Source organism: Camellia sinensis, chromosome 1, assembly GCF_055761805.1.
Source record: "Camellia sinensis isolate YWXY chromosome 1, ASM5576180v1, whole genome shotgun sequence".
NCBI classification, from domain to species: Eukaryota; Viridiplantae; Streptophyta; class Magnoliopsida; order Ericales; family Theaceae; genus Camellia; species Camellia sinensis.
In genome coordinates this window covers 96,615,095-96,639,443 of record NC_138961.1, presented here as the reverse complement: position 1 = coordinate 96,639,443, position 24,349 = coordinate 96,615,095, and the positions used below count along the sequence as shown (strand labels likewise).

The 24,349-nt window shown below is 35.5% G+C and overlaps 2 protein-coding genes across 5 annotated transcripts; one reads left to right on the top strand and one right to left on the bottom strand.

The window, feature by feature from the left end:
* Window positions 1–16,211: 16,211 nt before the first annotated feature.
* Window positions 16,212–18,454, bottom strand: LOC114301073 (uncharacterized). The gene is made up of 4 exons (XM_082905166.1): window positions 17,921–18,454; window positions 17,726–17,822; window positions 17,357–17,635; window positions 16,212–17,257 (listed from the first exon to the last, which is right to left on the bottom strand). The coding sequence occupies exons 1-4, from the start codon at window positions 18,452–18,454 to the stop codon at window positions 16,212–16,214; spliced, it is 1,956 nt and encodes a 651-aa protein (XP_082761292.1).
* A 1,445-nt stretch (window positions 18,455–19,899) lies between these two features.
* On the top strand, window positions 19,900–23,651 carry LOC114301078 (uncharacterized). Of its 4 annotated transcripts, none has more exons than XR_014336809.1 (2): window positions 19,900–20,787; window positions 23,081–23,651. XR_014336809.1 is itself a non-coding variant. In XM_082881095.1 (2 exons), exon 1 carries the CDS (start codon window positions 20,453–20,455, stop codon window positions 21,611–21,613), a length of 1,161 nt encoding a protein of 386 aa, XP_082737221.1. In that variant the 5' UTR covers window positions 19,927–20,452; the 3' UTR covers window positions 21,614–22,656; window positions 23,081–23,651. The 4 variants fall into 4 exon arrangements, 2 of the variants coding, with proteins under 2 accessions (XP_082737221.1, XP_082737218.1); XR_014336810.1 differs by having other exon boundaries at window positions 19,906–20,787; window positions 22,705–23,651; XM_082881095.1 differs by having other exon boundaries at window positions 19,927–22,656.
* The last annotated feature ends 698 nt before the right edge of the window (window positions 23,652–24,349 follow it).

Here is a 24,349-nt window from a genome sequence, read left to right as displayed (position 1 = left end):
GTGCTTTGCATACACCATCACATTTGCACTGTCTATTTCATTTGTTATGCATGGTTACAATCCGTTTACATCACTTCAAACATATTTTTTATTGCAACCTTTCTCTTTACCCAGTTGAAACCATAGCCCTATTTTTTATCGAGGTACGATTTAGGTCTCGTATATTGGTTAAGACCCCTTTCTCTTTCACCCAGTTGAAACCATTGCCCTATTTCGTATCGAGGTACGGTTTAGGTCTCATACATTGGTTCAAACCCCTTTCTCCTTTACCCGGTTGAAAACCATTGCCCGGTTGAAAACCATTGCCCTATTTCGTATCGAGGTACAGTTTAGGTCTCGTACACTGGTTAAGACCTCTTTTCTCTTTACCCGATTGAAATCAATCCCCTATTTTGTATTAAGGTACGATCTAGGTCTCGCTATTTGATTAAAACCCTTTTGTTCCTTCCTCTCATGTGAGCTTGTTTGGATTGTATCCCTTTGTTTGTTTCATTTGCATGAAGCTTGCCTCACCACCTATCATATTGTATTGTATTCATGCATTTTCAAAAATAAATAAATAAATAAATAAATAAATAAAAATGGAAAAAAAAAAATTCAACTTTCAATTGCATTAGCATGGTCATATTATTGCATTCCTTGGCTACAATCTTTGCACATCAACATTTGATTACAACACCTTTTTCATCAGTTTATGTTGGCCCCATTCTTTTGGGTTGTAGGATCAAACCGCTTAATTTGTACTGGCCCTTTTTCGGGATGGCGAAACTATCTCTTTCTCGAGTTCGCAGTCCAAACCCCCATCGGTTAATACCTCCATTTTCTTGGGTTATTAGTTGAGATTATTCATCGGTTAGTACCTTTCCTACTTTGGGTTGTAGGTTAAAAATATTTCTTTGGTTACATTTTGTTCTCTTATGTGAATGTGTTGGGATTGTATCCCTTGTTATGCTTCATATTACCTGTTGCATTACATTGATAATGAATTTTCAAAACCTCTTGCTTCGTGAATTGTTTAAGTCCAGCTTTCAAAATGTATTTCAATGGCATATCATTTTGCATTTGTCCCTTAACTACACTGGTTTGATTCCTTGTAAAGGGATATGTAGGCAACCCTCGTGTTCAAGTAACATGCATTGCATTTTGTTTGTTTGCCCAAGTCTTACGACCTTCTCAAAAGGGATGTCTTTGAACTTTGACATTCACTCACGTCAAGAAATGACTTAGAGTTCTGTCAAAAAGGAGCAACTGTAGACATCCTATTTTGATTGACCCTAAGACTTGAGCGCTTTCCTTCGATTACCTGATGATGAAAACAAGAATGTGTTTCTCACGTAATTTTCAGTACAAAGATGGAATTTGTACTTCATTTCCAAACCTAAGCCTGTTTTGGCCAAGTTTTTAAATCCTGTTCAAAACTTTCTTTCGAAACTTTCTTTTTGCGTTTTATTCTGAATATTTTTGTACTATTCTGAGGCTCACTTTTAAACTTCAAAATGAAACATTTTCTTAGGAAATTGAGCAAAGAAAAGTGTGGAAATATGAGGAAATGAAGAGAATTTTGTCAAAATATCCTATTTCATGCAAAGCAGTCAGCCTTAGCCATTGGTTTGGCTAGCCGACCAACCTTTTGGCTGGCCAGCTACTTTTTCGAGAGGCAGGACAGTTTCGGCAGAATTCTTGATGAAAGCGTGTGGGTCATGCCATTTTAGATATTTTCTTGATTTATTCATGCACGAGGTGCATGTAGAAGCCCTCCACGATCCTTCTTTGGTCTCAATTGTCAAAAGAGCTTTTGTCTCTTACCTAAGAGGTTGCATTCATTCAACCATCCTATGTCGCCCCATCATTCATGTCTCCCAACTCCTTGACTTGGTTTTCCATCCTTGTCTATATGGAGATACTCAAAATGTATGTATAAGAAAAAAAGAAAAAAAAAAGAATTGAATTAAGGGAGAATTGAGAGTTAGAGAAAACAAAAGGGAGAAAGCTTAAGTTGTTGAGCAAAACTTCCATTTTCTTCAAAAACACATTGAAATTCTATCTTCCACACACCCGAATAATTCCATAAATTCTGATATAGCCATAATCAAATAGCTTTGATCAAAAGAGAGCGAATATTCTTGAATTTGAGTGAAAAACAAAGAGTTGTAACTCTTCCCTCCCCCCCAAACAAACATTGTTATACCATCCAAAAACACCATTCCAACTACAATTTCAAAATTGAGAATTGAGAATTGAGAACACACTTCCATAAGCTTAAGGGTAAGCAAAAGGAAGTTTGGAAATCAAATCCTTTCCTTGGAAGGTAAATTGTGCACACTTTTTATTTTCTTGCATTGCCATACATTTTCTTTTTTCTATTTTTTTTTATACTTCAATTTCATGTTATAAATCTGTTGTAAGCTAACTAGAAGTGGTTAGTTCAGCCACTTATATATTTCTTGTTTGTTTTTCTGGTTTCTGGACAAAACAGAGTCTTTGGCCTAGCCTGAGTGGCCGGCTGGCCAAAAAAGTGGTCGGGTGGCAAGTTTTGTGGCCGGCCAACTCATTTTTTGGCTGGCTAGCCACTATTCTCTTGGACAGAACCCAGTAGCCTTTGGCAATAAGTAGAACAGGTTTCAACGGTCTTTGAGGCCCCCTGTAGTTTCTATTTTTATTATTTTTAGTTTAATTAGAGAGTGTTTGTGAGGATTTAATTTTTGTTGTAATATTTTTCCTTTCCACCTCTATTCAGATTTGTAATATTTCAAAGCGATGTAATAATTTTTAATCCCCGCTTCGTTCTATCCCATTCTTTTAATCACTTTCATTATATGTAAATATGTAATATACCATGCTTGTTATCATATCCATGTTTTATGCTTTAAGATCCGACTAAATTTTGCATTTATGAGTTTGATCGATTATTATGTGATTTTGTGCACTACCTCATGTTTTGAGATGATTGACATGTTATGTATTAGAAGCCGGATCTGTAGTTGCGCTTTATGAGTGAATTGCATTAGGATCTTGTATATAGAAGCATGCATGTTTACTAATTTTTATTTTGTGCCTATTTGCGGGACGCCAGTAAATATGTGAGTTTTTTTGCTTTAGCATCTTGTCTGTGGGTGTTTTTTCTTACTATGTCTAGCATCCTACCATGTGGCTAATTGCTTATTTGATATACCTCTATGTATGCCAGTGAGTGAAGGTTGTGTTATTTAAGTTGGAATAAAATTGATTTTCATGATTGCACTATTCAAAACCTTTTTGAAATAATAAAATCAAATCATTCCAAAATGGACAACACAGTCTATATTTGTTTGCTTCACATAATAAATTTTAGGATTTACTAAATATTCCGAATATGAACATGTAAGGTTAATAAAACTCATATCATGGTTAGTAAAGCCTGATCTTTTGATCGGGGGTGTGGGGGTGCTCAATTAATGGCTTTCCCTATTCATCCCTAAGGTTCTGAGGCAAGCATCCTTGGTTACGACAAACAATAGTGTAGACACCCCGCATTTGACGGTCCTTACGATTTGGATGCCATCGCATGCGCACCCCATGATGAGTTTATATGCTCGCCAAGTGCTCGAAGTCTAGAGCGGAACGCCACAACTTTGAGCCTTTCAAGCCTTGCAACCCTGTTGCCCTGTTTTGGACCAACCCTTGTGCATTTCAAGCCTGTAACCTCTGGTGGGCCGGCCACTGCTAGAGGTTATCGGCCATCACTTTTTGGCTACCGGCCACTAGTGTATTTTACAGATATTTTATGCCAGCTGTGCCGGTTGTTTGCACAGATGGATGCATCTATCGCCACGTGTAGGGCTGGATCTCCTTGAGGGGATTTCATGTTTTTTTATATATAGGAGGCCCCTCTCTTATGTTTTAAGTTTAGAAAATTTTGAGATCAAAAATTTTCATCTCTCTCTACAATTCTCTCTTTCTCTCCCTACCAAATCTCTACACTATTGCCTACAAATCTTCAACCTTTGCCTATACACCCTTAACCAAATCTTCTCATCTTTGAGTTGAGGTACTTTTGAGGCTTGTTTGAGATCTAGAGGGTGTTGTTTGCTTGGTTTTGTTGCTTGAATTGCTTCTTCTCTTCAAAAGGTATAAGGCTTTACCTATGTGCTTACTTTATCTACTATTTTCCTCATTGTTTTTCAAGCATTTTTGAGTTGTAAAACCTCTGGATTTTTGGACTGAAACTTGGGTCCTAAGGCCATTAAAGGTTGGGGGGTGGTTCACCCTTCTTTATATCCTGTTTGGAGGCCTTAGTCCTTGTGTTTCCCACCCTTTTACTATCTTTTTCCAAGCTTTTAAACACTAACTTTCAGAGCTTTTTCAGTGGCCAAAATCATGTTTTGAAGTTCAAATTTGGAGGGGTTAGCCTCCCCTCTTTGTGTCTTGCTTACTAGCCTAGCTTGTGCTATGTTTTAGGTTATTAATCTAGCTATTTTTTGTCCCAATTCCAGCATGTTTTAGGACTTATTTTAGATTATTTTTGCAGCATTTTGGGCTGTTAGTTGCATTTGAGTTTTGTTTTGCATGCTTGTAGTGTAATTGTCCTCATGAGTTTGGTGTTCTAGGCCTTAGACACCATCTTATTGGAGTTGATAGCATTTATTTATGCTTTTCTCACTTTTTTTTAGAACGAATAATCTCAGCAACTTCCCTCCTTGCTTGGCTTTTTGTTTTGCTTTGAAAGTGGTTCAAACAACTTATATGTTTAATGCATGAGATTGAGATGTCATGCTTAATGGTTTAATCCCTTAGGGGATTCATTATCAACGGTATGATGTCTCTTTCATGCCTAAGACAACTCTTGGTTTGAGCCTTCTTTCCATTTAGAGGACTTAAACTCACCATTGGACTTAATTGATTAAAGGATGGTAGGTGATTTAAAATGGAGTAATTAAAATTGGGATTAAAATGGTGCAAGATAATAATTTGGTTGTGTTCAATCGGGCGTTAATTGAACACATGGAACCTTGAATCCTTTCATACTCATTAGTGATGAAATGATTCAAGATTCCAAGGTCACCACTTCCCTTGATCTTTCATGAAAGGGAGGAGGTTAAGAGTCTTATTTTGTAGCATTTATTAATCTTGCACACACTTTGGCTCACAAGCCATCATGCAATGAAATTACTTGAGTTGGTGGTTTGTGGCTAAAGTTCACTTCTCCTTTGATTTATTCATGAAAAGGGGAGGTGAGTTGTGCAGACAACACTTGAAAATACCCTATGCATACTCTGTTTGTCCTCTGTTGCAGCAAGATGAACCTGTGCTGCAGTGGCTAGCAGGCCACTTTTCATGGTTGGCAGATGGCCGGCTGGCCATCGCTGGCGGCTGGCAGTCTTCATCACTGGCCGGCCGACCACTGATGCAAAATTGAGCAGTGTGTTTCTGAGACAGAGCGTAGTTGTTCTAGAAGTGGGCAGCAGTGTATGTGTTCAACTATGCAAACAGAGGCATTTAGAATCAAAACAGTGGCTTTTTGGGTGGAAATCGAGCATGAACATGAGCATTCTTCGCATATCGAGCCTGTTTGGCTTAAATATTTAGCTTATATATTACTGTAATTAATTAGTTGTAGCTAGTTAATTTTGTCAATTGTTGTAATTAATTAGTTAGTTAATTAGTTATTTAATTTCGTTTTGTAATTAGTTAGTTAACTAGAATAGTTAGTTAATTCAAGTGTTATAATAATTAGCTTAATTAGCTTAGCTTTAATTAGCTTGTTGATTAGCTTTCATTCGGACTCTCCTTCGTGAGAGTGCAATGTAATAATGTGTATGTTTTTCAACCCCACGTCTTTCTTCCTTTTATTTACTAGCTTATGATGGTTAGTTTAAGGACATCACGTTTCAATTAGCATACTTCATGTTTGCATCCATTTGTATTACATGCGCCGAGGCTCGGTTCATCATTCTAACTACATTGTTAGTTTAAATACTTCTTTGAATATGTGCTTAGACTGCATGCTGTCAAACTGTTTCAAAATGCCATGTTAAGTAGCCGAGTCTATTTAGTTACATATCGCGTGTATTGCATTAGTCATATTGCATCAAGTTAGGATCATGTATTTTTCTAACTCTTTTGTTTATTTTGACTTGGAGTACTAGGTGAGCCTTTACTTGTTTTAGCATAATTGCATGAGTGTTGATGTTTCCATATTTAGCATGCTTGTCATGAGGCTAACTGCTTGAATGCTTGTGGATGAAGGCTTATTGCTTGAATTGGAATGATTTGAGTAATGTTTATATGCGATCACTTTTTCAAGTGGTACATATTTCGAAACGATTTTCAAAACAAACATGAATCAAAATGTTCCAATTCTTGCAAGTTAGTCTATAGTTGTGTGTGTGCGTATCACATAGTAATGCTAGCCTAATAAAATGGAACAAGGGCATATAATGTACATAAAAATCATATCATGATTAGTAGAAGCCGATCTTTGATTGGGCGAGTGGAGGTGCTCAAAAGCATTCATGGCCTTCCCCTCTCGTACCTAAGTTCCTGAGCCGAGACAATCTTGGTGATGACGGATATGTGGCCTTTGCCACGAGTCATGGGTTTCCTAAATTTTTCAAAATAAAATATTTATGTGGCGACTTTGTATCTGGTAAAGCAGTCCATTTTTTGCAATTTGATTCAAAATCGATTTTCCAAAAGATTTGCCGGATTTGGACTCTTTAGTGTTTATCAATTTCTCATTGCACTTGTGAGATTAGATTCAGAACCGCGGGAGTCCGAACTGTAGAGCTTATTCTAAACTCCTGAAAGAGGGCACGAAAAAGTCAAGCTACAACTAGCCTTGGCACAAGGCACGGGTTTCCTAATTCTTCCAAAATAAATGTTAGGTGGCAACTTTGAGATCTAATGACGCAATCTATTTCTGATAAATATTTTTGCAATAAAATGAATTTTATAAAAGTTGTCAAATGTGGACTCTCATTTACGTTTCATATTGCATTCATGAGACTAGGTCAAAGAGAACAAGGGTCCGAAATGTTAATGCGTATGGGTAACCCTGGGCGGTGTTACAGTTTCTTGTAACTCTACTGGGTATATTTTGAAACCTTGACTCAAACTCCATGATATGTTCTTTTTTTTTTTTCCAATTATATGTTCATTACATTGCATGCATGGTGCGCTTGAGTCTTGTGCTCGTCACTTGTTATCTTGGATGGCTATTCGGTTTGGGGCGGATAGACGGATATGGACTCTTATATGGTGGGAGCACAAGCCTTGGAATGAGGAATACCACATACCGTTTGATCCGCCAGATTGGGCAGGTATATTGGTATCTTGCTAAGGTACCCCTTTTGATCAGACTAACCTAGTGCATATAGTGTACTGTAGCAACTTCCAAAATTAGGGCAGGATGTTATCCCATTCAGGATGTATGATGCTATTTGTTTGAATAGTGAAACCCTAGATCATTTCAAAGGTAAAAGAAGATAACCCTACCCCTCCATAGAAGTGTTTGCTCTCTTTTATGCTATGTATAATGTATGAGATTTGGGGTTCTCAAATCTAATTAGTTGGTCAGTCATATCATTTTGAGGGGTTGAATTCAGTGTGTATAATGATCAGTTGTGCGAATTGAGCCGAAATGTTGTCGAAATTCTGATTGCGAGTTTTGTTTTGTTTTTGCTAGGTAGTTGTAGCACCATAGCTTCAGAATGGCCTGATATCTCTAAACTTTTGTCGACTCACACTAATATCCCCCAAGTTTTTTTTTTGGTCTTCAGTAAAGAAATACATATTTTAATCAATTTTTTACATTTTAGATACATCTAATTTGAGTGCACTTAAAAATTAAAATATGTGTGAAAAAATCTAAACAAAAAAAAAATCAATAAATACAAAAATATCAAAATATATTGAATTTTTGTATTTAATGATTTTTCAAAAGATTTTTTTTCACAATTATTTTACTTTTTAAATATATATATACTGTACTTCTAAAAACTAACAAAAACATTAATCAAAATATTAAAAAAATATCAATAGAAACACACGCCAAAAAAAAAAAAAAAAAAGGGAAGAAAAAAAGAAAAGAAATGTAATTAAAATTGTTAATCAAACAAAATAATTTAAACATATCAAACAATGGATCTCTAATGGATGTCTATCCTATTTGTTGGGATCCTTAATTTTTTATTTGGTGGGATCCTTAATCAAATGCGTTGAGTTTTTTATTTTTAAATTTAAATTTGAGAAAACGAGACTGTAAGCCTATCATTTCGGTAATTTAAACCATTTATAAATAAAGCTCCCCACAATATCATTCACATGCCTCAATTTACTGTAATGATGCCATGTCACATTGCGTAAAATTAAAATTTTAGGCTTGCACTAGAGCAAGGATCCTCTTTCCTTGGATCTCTCTACTGGGCTCTTTATTTGGTGGGTTATTGGATCTATTTTTAGACTCAATTTCGATCATTTAAATAATTCACATTTTAGAACTTGTCGAGTATATTATACCTGTAAAAATTAAATTGATTGGATATTGAAAATCACGTATTCGGATCATCGAATAAAAAATTGCTTATTAAAAAAATGGTAAATTACACTTTGCCTTCTAAAGTTTCACCCATTTCTCACTTTGGCTCTGTAAGTTTAATTTTTTTTACTTTGGCCCATCATGTTTATAATTCTTCTCACTTTGGCCCTTTAAATTTCATTTTTCCAATTTTGACCCTTCATACTTGCAACCCTTTCCACTTTGCTCCTAAACTAACTTCCATCCAAAAAACTAACAGAATCTGCCACATCACCAACACATCAGCTCCACGTGTGATGTAAAAAATTTACTAAAGATGCAAAAAATGAAAAATAGAAAACAAAAAATTGAATTTTTATTTTTATTTTTATTTTTTATACATCACACATGGACAAAAAATGAAAAATAGAAAACAAAAAATTGAATTTTTATTTTTATTTTTTACACATCACATGGACTTGATGTGTTGGTGATGTGGTAGATACTTTTAGTTTTTTAGATGAAAGTTAGTTTAGGAGTAAAGTAATAATGATTGCAAACATAAAGGGCTAAAGTGATAAGAATTGCAAAATTGAAAACTCGACAAATCTTAAAATATGAATGATTCGGATCATAAAAATTGGGCCCAAAAGTGGGCCTAATGACCCACCAAGTAGGGAGCCAAGTAAAAAGATCCAAGGAGAGGATCTAGACTCCTTGCACTATAGGATTGATTCTTGGGATGAGGAATACTTAGGGTTGATATGGGGAATACTTTGGGTTGGTTTGTGATGTTCTAAATAAATATACTTTTTGATTTTTTATAAAAAGATGTTTAAAAAAGTAAAGAGAAAAAGTTGATTGATGTAACCCAAATAAATGTACTTATATAAAAAAAAATGTATAGTTTAACCCAAATAAGGCTTTAGGTATCCGAAAGTATTTGCAATTCTTATACCACCACCGACAGCATAGTGGTGTAGAAGAGGAAGCAACAATTAACTATAAAGTGTTTTGGGAAGTTGGTAAAAAATTGACTTTTTGACTTTTTTGGTGATTTTTTTTAAAGAAGTTGATAAAAAGTTAAAAAAACTGGCTTTTTACTAACTTCTCAAATTGCCCCTATATGCTATGTTCGTTTGGAACAAAGATGTAGGATTGCAGGGCTGTCGAATAGCCTCCGGCACCTACACTCATGTTTCTCCAATGCTCTGTTTTTTTTATTTATTATTATTGTTTTTTTCTTCTAGATCTTACCAATCTATTTCTATAGAAAAAAAATCAACAACTGTAAGGTTTTGTCTCTATTTAACGAAATCACGATTAGTACAAATAGATGATTTAAAGGAAGATAAATTAATTGTATTGAACCTTCAAAGTGGTGATAAGTCAAAATATTTTTTGTGCAACAATTGGAGATGAAGAGGAATCTATAAGGTATATAATGGGAACCAAGAAGAGGAGAAAAACCCAGAAAAAGGGGATTAATATAATAGAATAATAATGAAGAAATCTCTTGGAGGTGTTTAGATATTTGAAGTCTTTTTCTTCCTTTTTCCTCGACTTTTGCAAATGTTTCGGCTGTAGCGGAGACTCTGATGGCTATGCAGTCGAAACGGTGCTCTGTGTGTGATAAAAGTCCACGGGTTTAACCAGATGTGCACACCAAAAATGTTGGGGAACTGACCCAAAGGTCCAAGCCCAACATATCATGCCCTATTTAGGCCCAAAACAAATTTAATACTCTATTAAGTCCTCAAATTATCAATCAGACGAAAATACCCACAATATATCATCCAATTTACACGCGCGCAACCATCACCCACGATCATCTCAGTTTGATCAGTACACTGTCACATTTCCGCCGCTCGAAATCGCATTCTCAATTCTCCATCTCTCCTCCGTTCGACTCCATTCCATCTGAAACCCTACCCTAACCACAAAACGAAACCGTTCATCTTCAACACAACACCAAGCCGTTCATATTCTCCAATCGGCAACTCTCAACAACACGAAGAACCATCACCACTTTGAAGAAATTTCATAGTTCCTTACTTTAGATTCATAGAAATGGGGAAAAAAAGTAACATCTCTCTTCACCTATCTATTATTTTTCATTCAAATTTGTACATTATTCTTTCATATTTCGTATATACACATTTTACATACTTCAAAATGTATAAACCCTCTTTTATATATAATCTCCTATTTTAAAACATTCTACTCCCCTGTTTTTAAACATTCTAATCCACTGTTTTTACACATAAATCCCTGTTTTTACACATTCAACACCTTATTCTTATTCTTGTTGTTCAATATTGGCTTTTCTTATTGTTATTGTTGAATACTTAATCTTCTCGTTGTTATTGTTACTGTTTACAAAATACAATGGGTTGTTCTTATTGTTGATACTGTTTATAAAAACTGCAACATCATACAGTTTTATTTCATCACTCTACAAGTAACATATCTAAATTTATTCAAACTGTAAATGAAACTGCAAAATTACACAGTTTAATCACTACTCAAAACAAATAGGTAACTTATTATAAAGTGCAAATCAAACTTTCAAATTATATAGTTTCGTAACTGTTACCAACAAATACATATAACGTCATATTAAACTGCATATAAAACTGCAAAATTATATAGTTTTGTCACTATATTACTCATACCCTGCTGTCGTTTTCATTTTTTCAGAAATAGCTGTTGGAAGATATTGGAAGAAACAAACCCATATGCCCAAAAATCCAATCAGGGATTTAAGTATCTCCCTTTTTGAAAGTCCTTCTCTTGTATCCACTGAAATGCCACCAACATCTCCCCCTCCACAAAAAACCCAACCACCACAACCAAAAACAACCAAACACCACAGACCCCACCAAAAAACCCACAAAACAACCACACTACCTACAAGAAAAAGCCTAAGAACTACACCATAGACCCCACCCACACAACAAACATCAGCCACACCTCCAACCATAACAAAAACAAACAAACAAACAAAAGAAAGCCAACAAAAAAACAAGAAGCTCCTCCAACCAAAAAAAGAAAGCTCCAAGAAAGCCAATCAACTCCCAAAACAAAAACCAAGGCATCAAAAGGGAAAAAAGCAGCAGTCCCTGCAAAGAGAGTCCAACAGTTTAATTACCGTTCCAACATCGGAACAGTAATCAAACTGTTGAAGGGGGTCAAATTCACAAAAGCCCAATAGACAGAACTGGAAACAAACCCCTTTTTGGCCCATTATAAATGCTCTCTCCTCAACACAATTGAAGGCCTCTTGGTGCAGATGCTACAATTCCATTGTAGCAGAAATGACAACACTCTACAACAAAAGAAAAAGAGCATTTATACTTGGCAAAAAAGGAAATGAAACTCAGAACCAGTGATGTCAAGCTCATTTTTGGTATCGACTGTGGAGAAGACAACATCACCACCAAATCCTATGCAAGACCAAAGGATTTTGAGCTTCCATTTTACAAACGAAGATGCAAATCAGTAAAGAGATTGGATGGCAAGTCTTTGACCAAAATGTTTCAACAAACAAAGAAAGGAAAATCAACCAATGATCGTCAAGATCTTGCAAGGGTCATCACCCTTTACTTATGCTTGAAACTTCTCATGCCTACAACATGCCATACACTCAGTTGGAGTTTCCTCAACTATGTTGACAATCTCAACAAATCAAGAAGTACAATTGGGTTGAGCCAATAAAAGACACACTGATGAATTCAATGGCAAATGAAAACAACAACCCAAGGCATGTTACTAGATGCGTCATGTTACTCTTGGTAAACACATTACTCAACTACTTCACACAAAAATATCAGACATCCACCTATTTCTAACTATCTAACATATTTTAATTTTTTTTACAGTACTGGTACTGTGAGCACAGTAAACTCCTCCGACCATCCAACAAAGAAGGCTTCCCAAGGTTTATGAAATGGAACCTTGGCAAAATGTACTCCAAGTGGAAACACATCAGCCTTGCTCACTTTGAAAAGGTATTCAAACTCTTCTATACTATCATAGCACAAATCTATTCAAACACTCCTTTCACAATCATTATAGTAAAAATCATGTTATGAAACTGTCAAATTCTTCAATTTCAAACAACATATATTCAATATTTGGCTCACATTATTCACAGTACATATCATATTATGAAGCTGTAAAAGTTTGCAGTTTCAAAGCACACACTTATTTAACATCACTCATGTTATGAAACTGCAAAAGTTTACAGTTTAAAAGCACAAATCTATTTCACATCACTCATATTATGAAATTGTAAAATTTTTTAGTTTCAAGCAACATATTTCGACACTTAACCCACATTACTCACAGTACAACTCATTTTATGAACCTGACCAATTTTACAGTATTATTAATATATGCCACATTGTTCCAATGCAGGTTGACCAAAGTGCTTTAACCCCAACTGAACAAGAAATACAATTATTGCATATCAATCAAAGCACATCAACAGACTCTTCAGCAAAGAAACATGACCACAAAAAGACAATAAGCGAAAAAAACAAACAAAAACAAAAAAAAGAAAAAAAAAAGACTTCTAGACAGTGATGAGGATGACTTTCTCGAAGAAGAACATCAATTAGAATCAAAATTAGAATTAGAACAAGAAGAACAAAAAAAAAAGAAAAAAGAAATAAAAAATCACAAGAAGAACTAGAAAGTGATGAACAAGAAGAAGAGAGTGATGATGAAAAAAAACAAGTGGCTGATGAAGAAGAAGCTGATGAAGAAGAAACTAAAGAAGAAGAAGAAACTGAAGAAGAAGAAGAACCTGATGAACAACAAGACAATGATGAAGTAGAAGAAAGACAAGAAGCAAAAGGTGATCAACCAGAAGACACTAATGAAGAAGAAGACCAACAACAAGAACAAGAAGAACAACAAACAAACCAACAACAAGAAGTCAATGAACAAGAACTGATAGACCAACAAGAAGAACTCCAAGAGAAATCTGACATATTTCATGCACAAGGTAAACTCTTGTCTAATACTAAAGCAAACTGTAAAATTTAATTAAACTAACCAAAACACAATCCAACATTTTTATAAGTCATGACCAAGCACAAACATCAACCAAAGACGACGACAAAGACAAGCTCATATCAGCTATGAGAGCAAAAATGCAAGAAATGGAACAAAAATTCATGGCTGAATTGCGTAAAAAAGAAGATCAATTGAAGGAAATGTTCGCCAAAAAAACTGGCAGTCCCCAACAAAGATCAATGGTCAAGAGAATCAAACAAAAGTCAAGAAAACAAGCATATGACCCAGATTTTGAATACCAACCAATGACAAAAGCCAAAGAAGATACAAGGAACATGACACAAACTGCTGCTGATGTACCCAAACCAACAGAGGGTACCGATGAAGAAAAAGAGAAGAAGAATGAAAAGAAAAAAGAAGAAATCGAAACAGAGACAGAACCTGCTACTGAACCTGAGCAAAAAGAGAATGCCCATGAAGCAAAGCAATAGCAGAAAGAAAAAATGCAAGAAGATATTGGCCAAGAGAAACAAGTTGCTGCTGAAACCAACCTAAAAGAGGGTGCCAATCAAGAGAAGACACAACTTCAAGTATTGGAAAGTGATGATGATTTCAAGGAAGAATCAATCCAAAACAAGCCACTCGTCATTTCCTGCTGCAAAACTAACAAGGTTTGGCATAGCCTATCCAAAAAAGACCAAGACCAAATTCAACTCATCAACGACACACAATCAAGTGCTTGTGTCTGGTCTAACAGCGAAGATGAAAATTGCATATACTTTTCAGATATATGCAGATTGACCAACAGGGAACCCTTATATGGGAATGTAGGTCTCCAACTGCACAATTTTACAGTTTCTGTTCATATTCAATAACCTATTCCACAAACCGAACACATTCTCATATATAACATGTTTCAGGTCATTGATGCCTTCTCAGAAATGAAATTGGCACTCCAACCAACCATTGAAGAATTTGAGAAACATGATCTAGCCTTTGTAAGAAATTCATACGCGGGAAGATCTTATGTTTTCTCAACACTCATCAATGTAAGCCAAATTTAACATACCTTTCAATATTATTCAAACTACAAAATTTTCTACTTTCTTAACATGTCTTACTACATAGTTTTATAACATATTTCAAACATATATATAACTTACAGACTCCTCTACAAAACCAAGATCAAGCACTGAGAGAAAAAATAATGGACAACCATTTTCCAGAAGCAATGAAAAACAGATATATCCATTTCTCAATCAACCATGACAACCATTGGACCATTGTGGTCTTTGACAATGCTGATGGGATATGGAGGCACTATGACTCTTTGAGACCAGCAAAAGATTGCCACAACAAGAACTTTGAAATTCCAAAGGAAATTGTAAGTTAAATAAAATTTCCTACTTAGTTCCATTCCTTTAAAAATATCTCAACTCATCACTATAACTAACAAAAACACCCACTAACTATTTTGTAGCAACAACATCAACTAAAATGGAATAAAGCATTACTCAGCAATCAAGGAAACATGTTATCATCTCAAGAGTGCGAGACAGTAATTGCATCAATTGAGGAATGCCCACAACAAACCCACATTCGTAAGATACAAAATCAATAAACTAATCTTCCAATATGCTAAATTTTGCAGTTTTATCTAACTAATTCACTTCATCTAAAACTTTGTAGGAATGATTGTGCAATCGTCGTCTGCAATGTTATCAACCAATATATCAACTGGCAACTTGTGCAGAAATCACTTCGACCAAATGAGTGGGTCAAATTTCGAGCAGAAATCATCAGTCAATTCCTCAATGATGAGAACCGATCTTGGAAACTCGAGCACTACCAAATGTTGACAAAACATACCAAACCATAGAAACAATGAACAAACTTCTTGACAATACAAATATTCAAGTGAACATATTTTTGTACTTTTTTTTTTTAAACATGTGACAAGTACTTTATATGCTTTTGGGAATGATCTTCTTCTGGTTATTATGGTGAAAATGATCGTTGCCATTGATGTTGTTGTTGCTCTTCTTCTTGTTATTATTATTGTGGTTGTTCTTCTGATATTTGTGTACTTGTTTGTAGTTGCATATATTTTCATACAGTAAAGGTTGTTTATAATAATTCTTCTAATAATTCTTAAAACTGCAAAATTATGCAGTTTCATCAGGTTGTTTCTAATAATTCTTAAAACTGCAAAATTATGCAGTTTCATCAGGTTGTTTTTCATAATTCTTAAAACTGCAAAATTATGCAGTTTCATCACTCAAACAAAAATTATGCTACACAATTATGCATCCAATTTCATGACTCAACAAATAGATGAACTGTATTTCAAAATTGAAAATAAAACTGCAAAATTTTACAGTTTTGTCACTATGAAATATGAAATAAATGAATCATGTAGTAAAACTGCATTTCAATATTATACAATTTCAATATGAAATTTTCAACAACCTTCTCAGCATTCCATAAAAATAAAACCAACCAAACCCACAAAAAAATAAAAGTAAAAAACAAAACGAGACTATTACAAAACAACTTCAATAACTAAAGAACACATCAAAAAATAAAAAACAATTCAACCAACTTTATTCATTACTTCCATAATACCAAGTATCACATTTTGTATTATCATAATTCCTCAAATTCAAATACAAATCCAAAAGAATAGATTGTGGCCTCAAATAGCAGCCTTGCACGTCTTCTTATTGTGATTCTCACATTTCAAGCACCTCCCACACTTGATTTGCTTCACATTCTCACCCCTAGAAGGTATCATCTTCTTCTTGTTCTGTCCGGGCTGCTTCTTCGTTATAGGAGGTTTGATAATTGAACTACCGACACCATCAAAGTCAAATCTCTCACTTGAAGGTACTGGATAAACAGATTTCTTGTATGACTCTCTAAAACAATCTACATGAAAAAAGGGATCAATGAAATCATACATATCTCTACCACTACTACGCAAAGCATGCACAGCATGACAACAAGGAAAACCATTCAATTGCCATTCATGGCAATAACAACTCTGTCTACCAATATCAACATAAAAAGAATTAGAAGAATGAACCTCAAGCACAGTATCACTAGTAACAATCACATCCCAAGACTTAGCTAGCTTCAAAGAGTCCACCAACTTCTTTTCCATAATTGGACACAATTTCTTAGTCCATCTTTTAGATTCAGCTCTTCTATTAGACAATTGAGTCATGATTTGAACCCTAATCATATCAACCATACAAGTGATAGGCAATTCACGGGCCCCACCAATCCAATTATTGTAAGACTCGGCAGCATTAGATGACATCTCACCATATTGTTTCCCTCTAAAAAATGCATTCGCCCACTTATCATTTTGCAAACCATCCAACATACTATCAACTCTACCTTTCCTAGCAATACGCCTCAATTTCTCCATATAATGTTGGAAAGAAGCAACCGTTGGCGCATAAGCATATTTAACTAATATTTTCATCAAACTCAGCTTATAGTCAGTACGAAGTCTCACCAATTTGTCAATCAAATTTCTCTTCAAATGATTCAAGCAATATGCATGATGTGCATTGGGAAAAACCACTGAAAGAGCGCCTAGCAATCCATGTTGACGGTCAGACACAAAGGTCAATCTCCGACTTGAACCAACAGCCTTTAACAACTGACTTAAGAACCATATCCAATTATCTTGATTTTCAGCGTCAACAATCGCAAAAGCCAAAGGAAACAAACCTGCAAACAAAATAACAACAAACTGCAAAAATTAGTAGACTCACAATACAATAACACACTGACAAACCAAACCTATACCAACTGCAAATAAATACATACCTTGATTACCATCCTTTGATGTTGCTGCAAGCAAATGCCCCTTGTAACGCCCCTTCAAGAATGTACCATCAACAAACAACAACGGACGACAAAATTGAAAGCCATACAAACATCCATGAAATGCCACAAACATCCTCCGAAAACACCCACTACTTTCATCCACATCTAATTCAAACACACTTTTCGGATTCGTTCTCATAGCCGTCTCAAGGTACCATCGAAGTTGGTCAAAAGAAGTTGCAAAATCACCAAACAACCCACCTCTTGCCTTATCAACTCCTAACCATGCAACCCGATAAGAAATATCTATACCATATTATTTCTTCAACTTCTTTTTAACTTCAATAGGACAAGTCAACGGATTATCACTAATATCATTATGCACAATATCAGACACAAGTCTAGAACCAACCATTTTGCTACAAGATCTACGAGCAACAACCCCACAAGTATGCACATTATCCAACTTCATTGTAAAAAAAAAAAATCAGAATTCATCAACACCCTTCCATGCACAAACCATTTACAACCCGTAGACGAGTTCATCATACATTCAGCAGTTACTCTTGTTGCATCGTTCTTCAAATAATTCATTGCAAAACCACACTCAATTGCATACTTAGCCAATGCAATGCGGAGCGCCGGCACTCCACCTTCAAATTCTTGACCAACACTATATATAATCCCTTTCCAACTAGCAGACAACAAAATTCTCTCTAGTTCTGGATAAAAACTAGGCAACAAATCACCAAAATCATCACAATCGTTAACCAAAGAACTCTCACAAATTACAGAATCAATCCTACAAGAATTATCATCATCAACCTCCACAATTCTCTTATCACCCACAACAACATCAACAACATGAGAACCACTACAACCTACCATTGACAGCATATTCCCCAAATCATCATCATATTCAACAATACAATTAGAATATCCAGGAATAGAGAAAAACAAACAAAAGTTACCAACACTCAACTCCTTGAACTTCGCAGATATTTTCTCAACAATTTCATGATAACTACATCCCTCAGTAATCTTAATAGAAGCACAAGAATTACTGTATTTGCACATTAACATGAAACGCCCCTCCATACTACAAAATCACAAACCAACAAACAATTGTTCACAGATTCCAAACTGCAAAATTATACAGTTACAACATATCAGTACCAACAGTGCACAATTCACAATTCCAAACTGCAAAATTATACACTTACAACATATCAGTATCAAAACACCAGAATTCACAATTCCAAACTACAACTTCAAAACACATTACACTATACAACAAACAAAATCAACAAAACCAAAATCATTATACTATATCACATACAAAAATTAAATAAATAAGTATCAAACAAACAAAATTTATCACAAAACAAAGAACTAAGACAACATTGCCAAATACAAACCAGATATCACGCAAATTTGCTTATCTATATATACATACATATATGTATCGACAGATAAAAACCAGATACACACACAGTGAGATATATATATATATATATATGTATATGTATGTATCGACAGATACATACATATACATACATATATGTATCGACAGATACAAACTAGATACACAGAGAGAAGAGAGAGAGAGAGATAGAGAGAGAGAGAGAGAGAATGTACGCAGAGATCGCCTGTACACAGAGATTCAGATTGCACAACTAGATCCACCTCACAGCACAATGAGATCGACCACATAGCACAATGAGATTGCCATATCGAAGAGAAATCGAGATCGCAGAGGCGAAGATTTGATTTTCTTTTTTGAACGGAGCAAATATTTGATTTTTCACGTATATATAGATCTCAAAACAAAGGGTAATACAGTCATTTACAAAATACGAAAATAAAAAAGGGACCTCTAGGTATAAAACTTAAAAAACTATGGACCTATTAATCTATTAAAAATATATTGGGATTAGAAGGGAAATAGATCCCCTACATAGGACTACATAGTAATTTTCCCCAAAAATGTTTGATTAGGTTTTTCAAAAATATTTTTCACAAAATTTTATTTTTTTATTTTTTGTGTTTTTTTGTTTTTATTGATTTTTTTAATATTTTAATCAATTGTTTTTACTTTTTAGACATATCTAACATAAATATACTTAAAAAGTAAAAAATTTGTGATAAAAACCTTTTAAAAATTCACTAAATATAAAAAATACAAAAAAATACGAGAATTCAATACTTTTTTTTTTGTATTTTTATGTATTTATTAATTTTTTAAAATATTTTTTCACAAATTTTTTACTTTTTAGATACCTCTAAGTAAAGTACATCTAAAAAAGTAAAAAAGAAAATGTTTAAAATTTTAAAGATATTCACTAAAAATAAAAATAAAAACACGAAAACTAAAAAATTCAGTTTTCAAAAAACTTAATTCAAAAAATTCAAACCAAATACACTGATAATCCTGTGGTGCAAGCCTAAAGTTTTAATTCTATACAAAGTGACGTGGCAACATCTAAATAATGGAATAGAAGATTGGTACAACAAATTGGGACAGGTGATCCAACCCCAAGAACACCACATTACTGTTCCTTGAAAAGGCTAAAAATGAAACAAGCCTTCAGAAAGGAAATGGGTTAGTGAGAGTCTCTGGCTTCTCTCTAGGAACATCCTATTTCTAGGGTTTCCAGATTTCAATTTTCTTGTTGAAATGGCCGGAGTAAATGTGGATTTGTCTTCATTAAATATGCGAGCTTTGGGATCTGAAGTTGCCTCATTTGAGCGTAACGTAGTAGGAAATCTTAACCATCGTGTTAATTGTTCTTTGGTTTCTAAGTTGTCAAACCCCGAAATTAGGCTTCGATGGTAAATTAGGGTAGAACCAAATTTCTGAGGAAGATCTTGCTAATATTGTCGATATTGTGAGACGCAGTGGTATGGAGAAAGTAATGCAGACATCCTTGTCTGAGTTAGCAGATCGACTCTAAAGGTTGAGGGAACAGATCCATTTTGACGTTCCTGGTACACGTAAAAGAGATCAATCTCGATCTGAGGTGGAATCGTTGATGGGTCCTACTGCGAATACTCCTCGGAGTCAGGTAGGCCATCTGAGATGGATCGAAGTGGTGGATGAAGGTACAAAGGCAAAGCGATTCGATGGGGGTTAAAGACAGTCTTCCCCTCACAAGGAATCGAGGGATATTTGCGCCGTCCCATGAAGCAATTATTCCAGGTAGCGATAAAGTGACCGATGATATCCAAGTTCGATTGGTCGATGATGAGGTTCGAGTCCAACCTACCAGAGGGGAGCGCAGCGGTAGAGGTTATGGGGCTTACCGAGGTGGTCGTGGCAGAGGTGGTAGGGGAAATCTGGGTGAAGGAGGAAGGAATCCTAATGTAACTAGCCTACAAAAAACCTGGGCCGAAGTAGCCAATATTTCGAGCAGATCACCAATTAAACTAAGGTATATTCCTCTCCCTCCTTCTGTAAACCCGAATGTTGTGGAACTCCCCCCTCGAAATGAGGATTTGGGTAAGTGGGAATCATGTTTAGTGGGGTATTTCCTTGATAGGAAATTACCCTATAATTATGTGAAGAATAGTGTCTCCAACCAATGGAAAAATATGGGTCTGAATTGTGGGAGGAACAAAATTGTTAACCTTTGTTTTGCTGATGACCTGATGGTCTTTTGGAAACGGCATGTCCCTTCTATCCAACTCATTAAAAATGGCCTTATGGAAATCCAATCCCTCTCTGGGTTATCTTTGAACCCAAATAAGAGTAATGTTTTCTTCTCTAGTTGTACCCCCTCTCTTAAAATTGACATTTTGAGGATCACTCAATTTCAGGAAGGTAATTTACCTGTGAGGTATCTTGGTGTTCCTCTCATTACTACTAGACTTAAGGCTAGTGATTGTAAAAGTCTTGTTGGTAGGATTACTAATAGGATCAAATCTTGGACTAACAAAACTCTGTCCTATGTTGGGAGGGCCCAATTGATTAGTACAATTCTGTTTTCTATGCAAGTCTACTGGGCTTCCCTTTTTATCCTTCCTAAAAAAGTTATTAAGGAGGTTAAAGCCTTGTGTAGGTCTCTTCTTTGGTTTGGCCTTGAGCTTAAAAAATCTGCTGGTAAGGTTGCTTGGGATAGAATCTGTGCCCCCAAAAATGAGGGGGGGGGGGGGGGGGGGGGGTTAGGTTTTAAGTCCGTAGATATTTGGAATAGAGCTGCTATATCCAAGCGTATTTGGTTTATAGTGGCAGGTGGGGAGCATGCTATATGGTGTTAATGGGTGAAGTCTTATTTGTTGAAAGGCCATAGTTTCTAGGCTGTTGTGTCCTTAGTGACCCCTCTTGGGTATGGAGGAAAATCTTATCTTTGAGGGAGGCTATGTTTCCATTGATTAAGTACCAGATTGGTAATGGGGAAGGCATTTTCTTATGGTATGATAATTGGCACCCTCTTGGATCCCTCTAGTCTAAGTATGGTAATAGTGTGATGAATGACACTGCATTAAATGCTAAGGCTAAGGTGGCCTCTGTTGTGGGGGCTAGTGGTTGGAATTGGTCTAATGTTTCTTCTTGGGAGGTGAGGGAGATTGTTGCCCTTACCCCTCCTAACATTACTCCCTCCTTGGTATGTCATGATAGAGCCTTTTGGCTGCCTCAAAAGGATGGGAATTTCAATATTGGTTATGTTTGGAATTCCTGGATATTGAAGTGGCCCCTTGTCAATTGGGCTAACCTAGTGTGGACTCCTTACTCTATTCCTAGGGTGGGTTTCATTGTTTGGATGGCTATTCTGGGTCGGTTAAATACTGGTGATAGGCTTGCCATCTTTGGTATTAACCCTAACCCAGTTTGCCCCCTATGTGGTATACTTGGTGAGGACCATGGTCACTTGTTTTTTCAGTGCAAATTCTCTTCTAAGGTGTGGACTGTTGTGCTGTCCAAATGCAATACAAATTGGCACAGCCCTACTTAGTTGGGTTTGGTGGACTTGATAGCCAGAGACTGTAATGGCAAGTCTCTTGCTACTATTGTCAAAAGGCTTGCCTTTTGTTGTACTGTGTACCATGTTTGGTTAGAGAGAAACAATCGTATATTTACCAAGGAAAGGAAACCAGAAGAAATAATTTTGAAGAACATCATAAGCATGGTTAGATATAGAGCCCTTGCCCTCAACAATATTTAGAAATCCAAAAATGATATGTGGTTTCTGCAGGAATGGAGATTGCCTCCAAATACCATCAAAATTTGAGGGCAATGTTATCTGTGTGGGTTGAGTGAATGGGAGCACTATATTGAGGGTTAAGTTTGGCAAGGTTCTATAGTGAGTTTCCTTCATCTATTCTTGTTAATAAGCTTCTATGCTTTGCAGGTATGGGATGTGGCTACTCTTAAAAGAGGGTTGTGAGTTCACTATATGTGGGTTGAGTGATGTTAGCCACATACTGAGTGCTAATGTTTGCTCTATGTTTGTATAGCAGGTTTGGGATCCTAGCTGGTACTGGGGTAGGGAATGTTAGTTGGTGAGGGTTGAGTGAAGTGAGCCATAAATTGTTGTTAGTTCTTTTTCTACTTCTCTATCTTTGTTATGATTCTTTCTGAGCTCTGAACACTGTTTTGTTTTGAGGGGTGTGGTTATTGAGGGTTGAGTGATATAGCCCTTATACATTGTGAGTTTTGCTATATATACAGTGTTATGAGAACAATCTTTTATGTTTTTTTCAAATGTGTTTCGCTGTCTTTTCCAGGCTACTCTGATCAGTATTGGGAAGCAGTGGAGATGGGTTATAATATGAGTGCTGTCCAGATTGAGGCCTCACGTGGTGAAGATGTTACACAGATCGGGCTGCAAGCTGCGCTAGTCTGAGTGGAATATTTCTGCTGGAAAATACGTTGTTTTTATTAAATAGTCTAGTTACATGGTTTTTATTTCTGATCGGTATCGAATTGTTCTATGGTTTTTTGTCTAGTTACGGTTGCTGTTTTCCCTAGCCCTACGGGGTGTGTAGGGTTTTTCATTATTACACCTGCTGTATGTATCATGGTGTGGTTGCTTTGCAAATTCAGGTTCTCTTGGGCCATGTTGTTCTCGCCCTCTCTAGTTTGTGGGCTGTTGTAGTTTCTGGGTTTCCTTCTTTGTTCTCTCTCCCTATTTTGTTTGAGATATGGTGGGTGAACAAGGTTGTGGTCCCTTTGCAGAAGTTTGCTGTCCTACCTTTGTGGTTTGTGTTTTTGCTTTTGTGGTTATCTAGTAGCCTTGTTTGCAGCTGGTGTCTGGCTGCCTTTTGTTTGGTTCTATTGTATAGCTGGTTTAAGGCCTGGGTATCCCCTTGTATTCTTGTAAATCTTTTGTTTTATTTTATGACTTATTCACCCAAAAAAAAAAAAAAAGAAGGCTAAAAATAATAAAAAAAGAAAACACAAAGCAAAATAATATTCCAGCCATCCTAAAATAATAGTCTATTTGAAAATTTAATTTTTGTTTTTGATTATATAATTATTATATGGATCTATTTAAGGAGAAGTTAATTAGGTATTCTTGGAGCAAATAACAAATTTAATTAGAAGTTAATTAAGCGGCGGTTGTGACGCTATAACGTTTGCTTGATCATATGTATTGAGAAGTGAGCGATGAACTTGTAAAAATATTTGATACTCTTAAAATAACATTATGGGAGTCACATAAACGTTGACCTCTAAATATAGATCATATAATATGACTTGTACACATCTTTATGAGAGGACTCCGATGGCTATGCAGTCGAAACGGTGCTCTGTCTGTAATAAAAGTCTACCGGTTTAACCAGATGTGCACACCAAAAATAATAATCCTGTGGTGCAAGCCTAAAGTTTTAATTTTATTCAAAGTGACGTGGCGGCATCTAAGTAATGGGACAGAAGATTGGTACAACAAATTGGGACAGGTGATCTAAACCCAAGAACACTACATTATTGTTCCTTGAAAAGGCTTAAAACAATCAAAATAAATAAATAAATAAATAAATAAATAAATAAAA

What these genes read in the sequence shown, in the direction of transcription:
- LOC114301073 (XM_082905166.1), bottom strand. Translation starts at nt 18,454, where the DNA reads ATGGAGGGGCGTTTCATGTTAATGTGCAAATACAGTAATTCTTGTGCT. An exon ending in TATTGTGCATAATGATATTA is followed by an intron (nt 17,636 to 17,725) that starts GTGATAATCCGT and finishes TTGCATGGTTAG; the next exon opens with GAGTTGATAAGGCAAGAGGT. An exon ending in ATCAAAGGATGGTAATCAAG is followed by an intron (nt 17,258 to 17,356) that starts GTATGTATTTAT and finishes TTTTGTTTGCAG; the next exon opens with GTTTGTTTCCTTTGGCTTTT.
- LOC114301078 (XM_082881095.1), top strand. Translation starts at nt 20,453, where the DNA reads ATGAAGGTACAAAGGCAAAGCGATTCGATGGGGGTTAAAGACAGTCTT.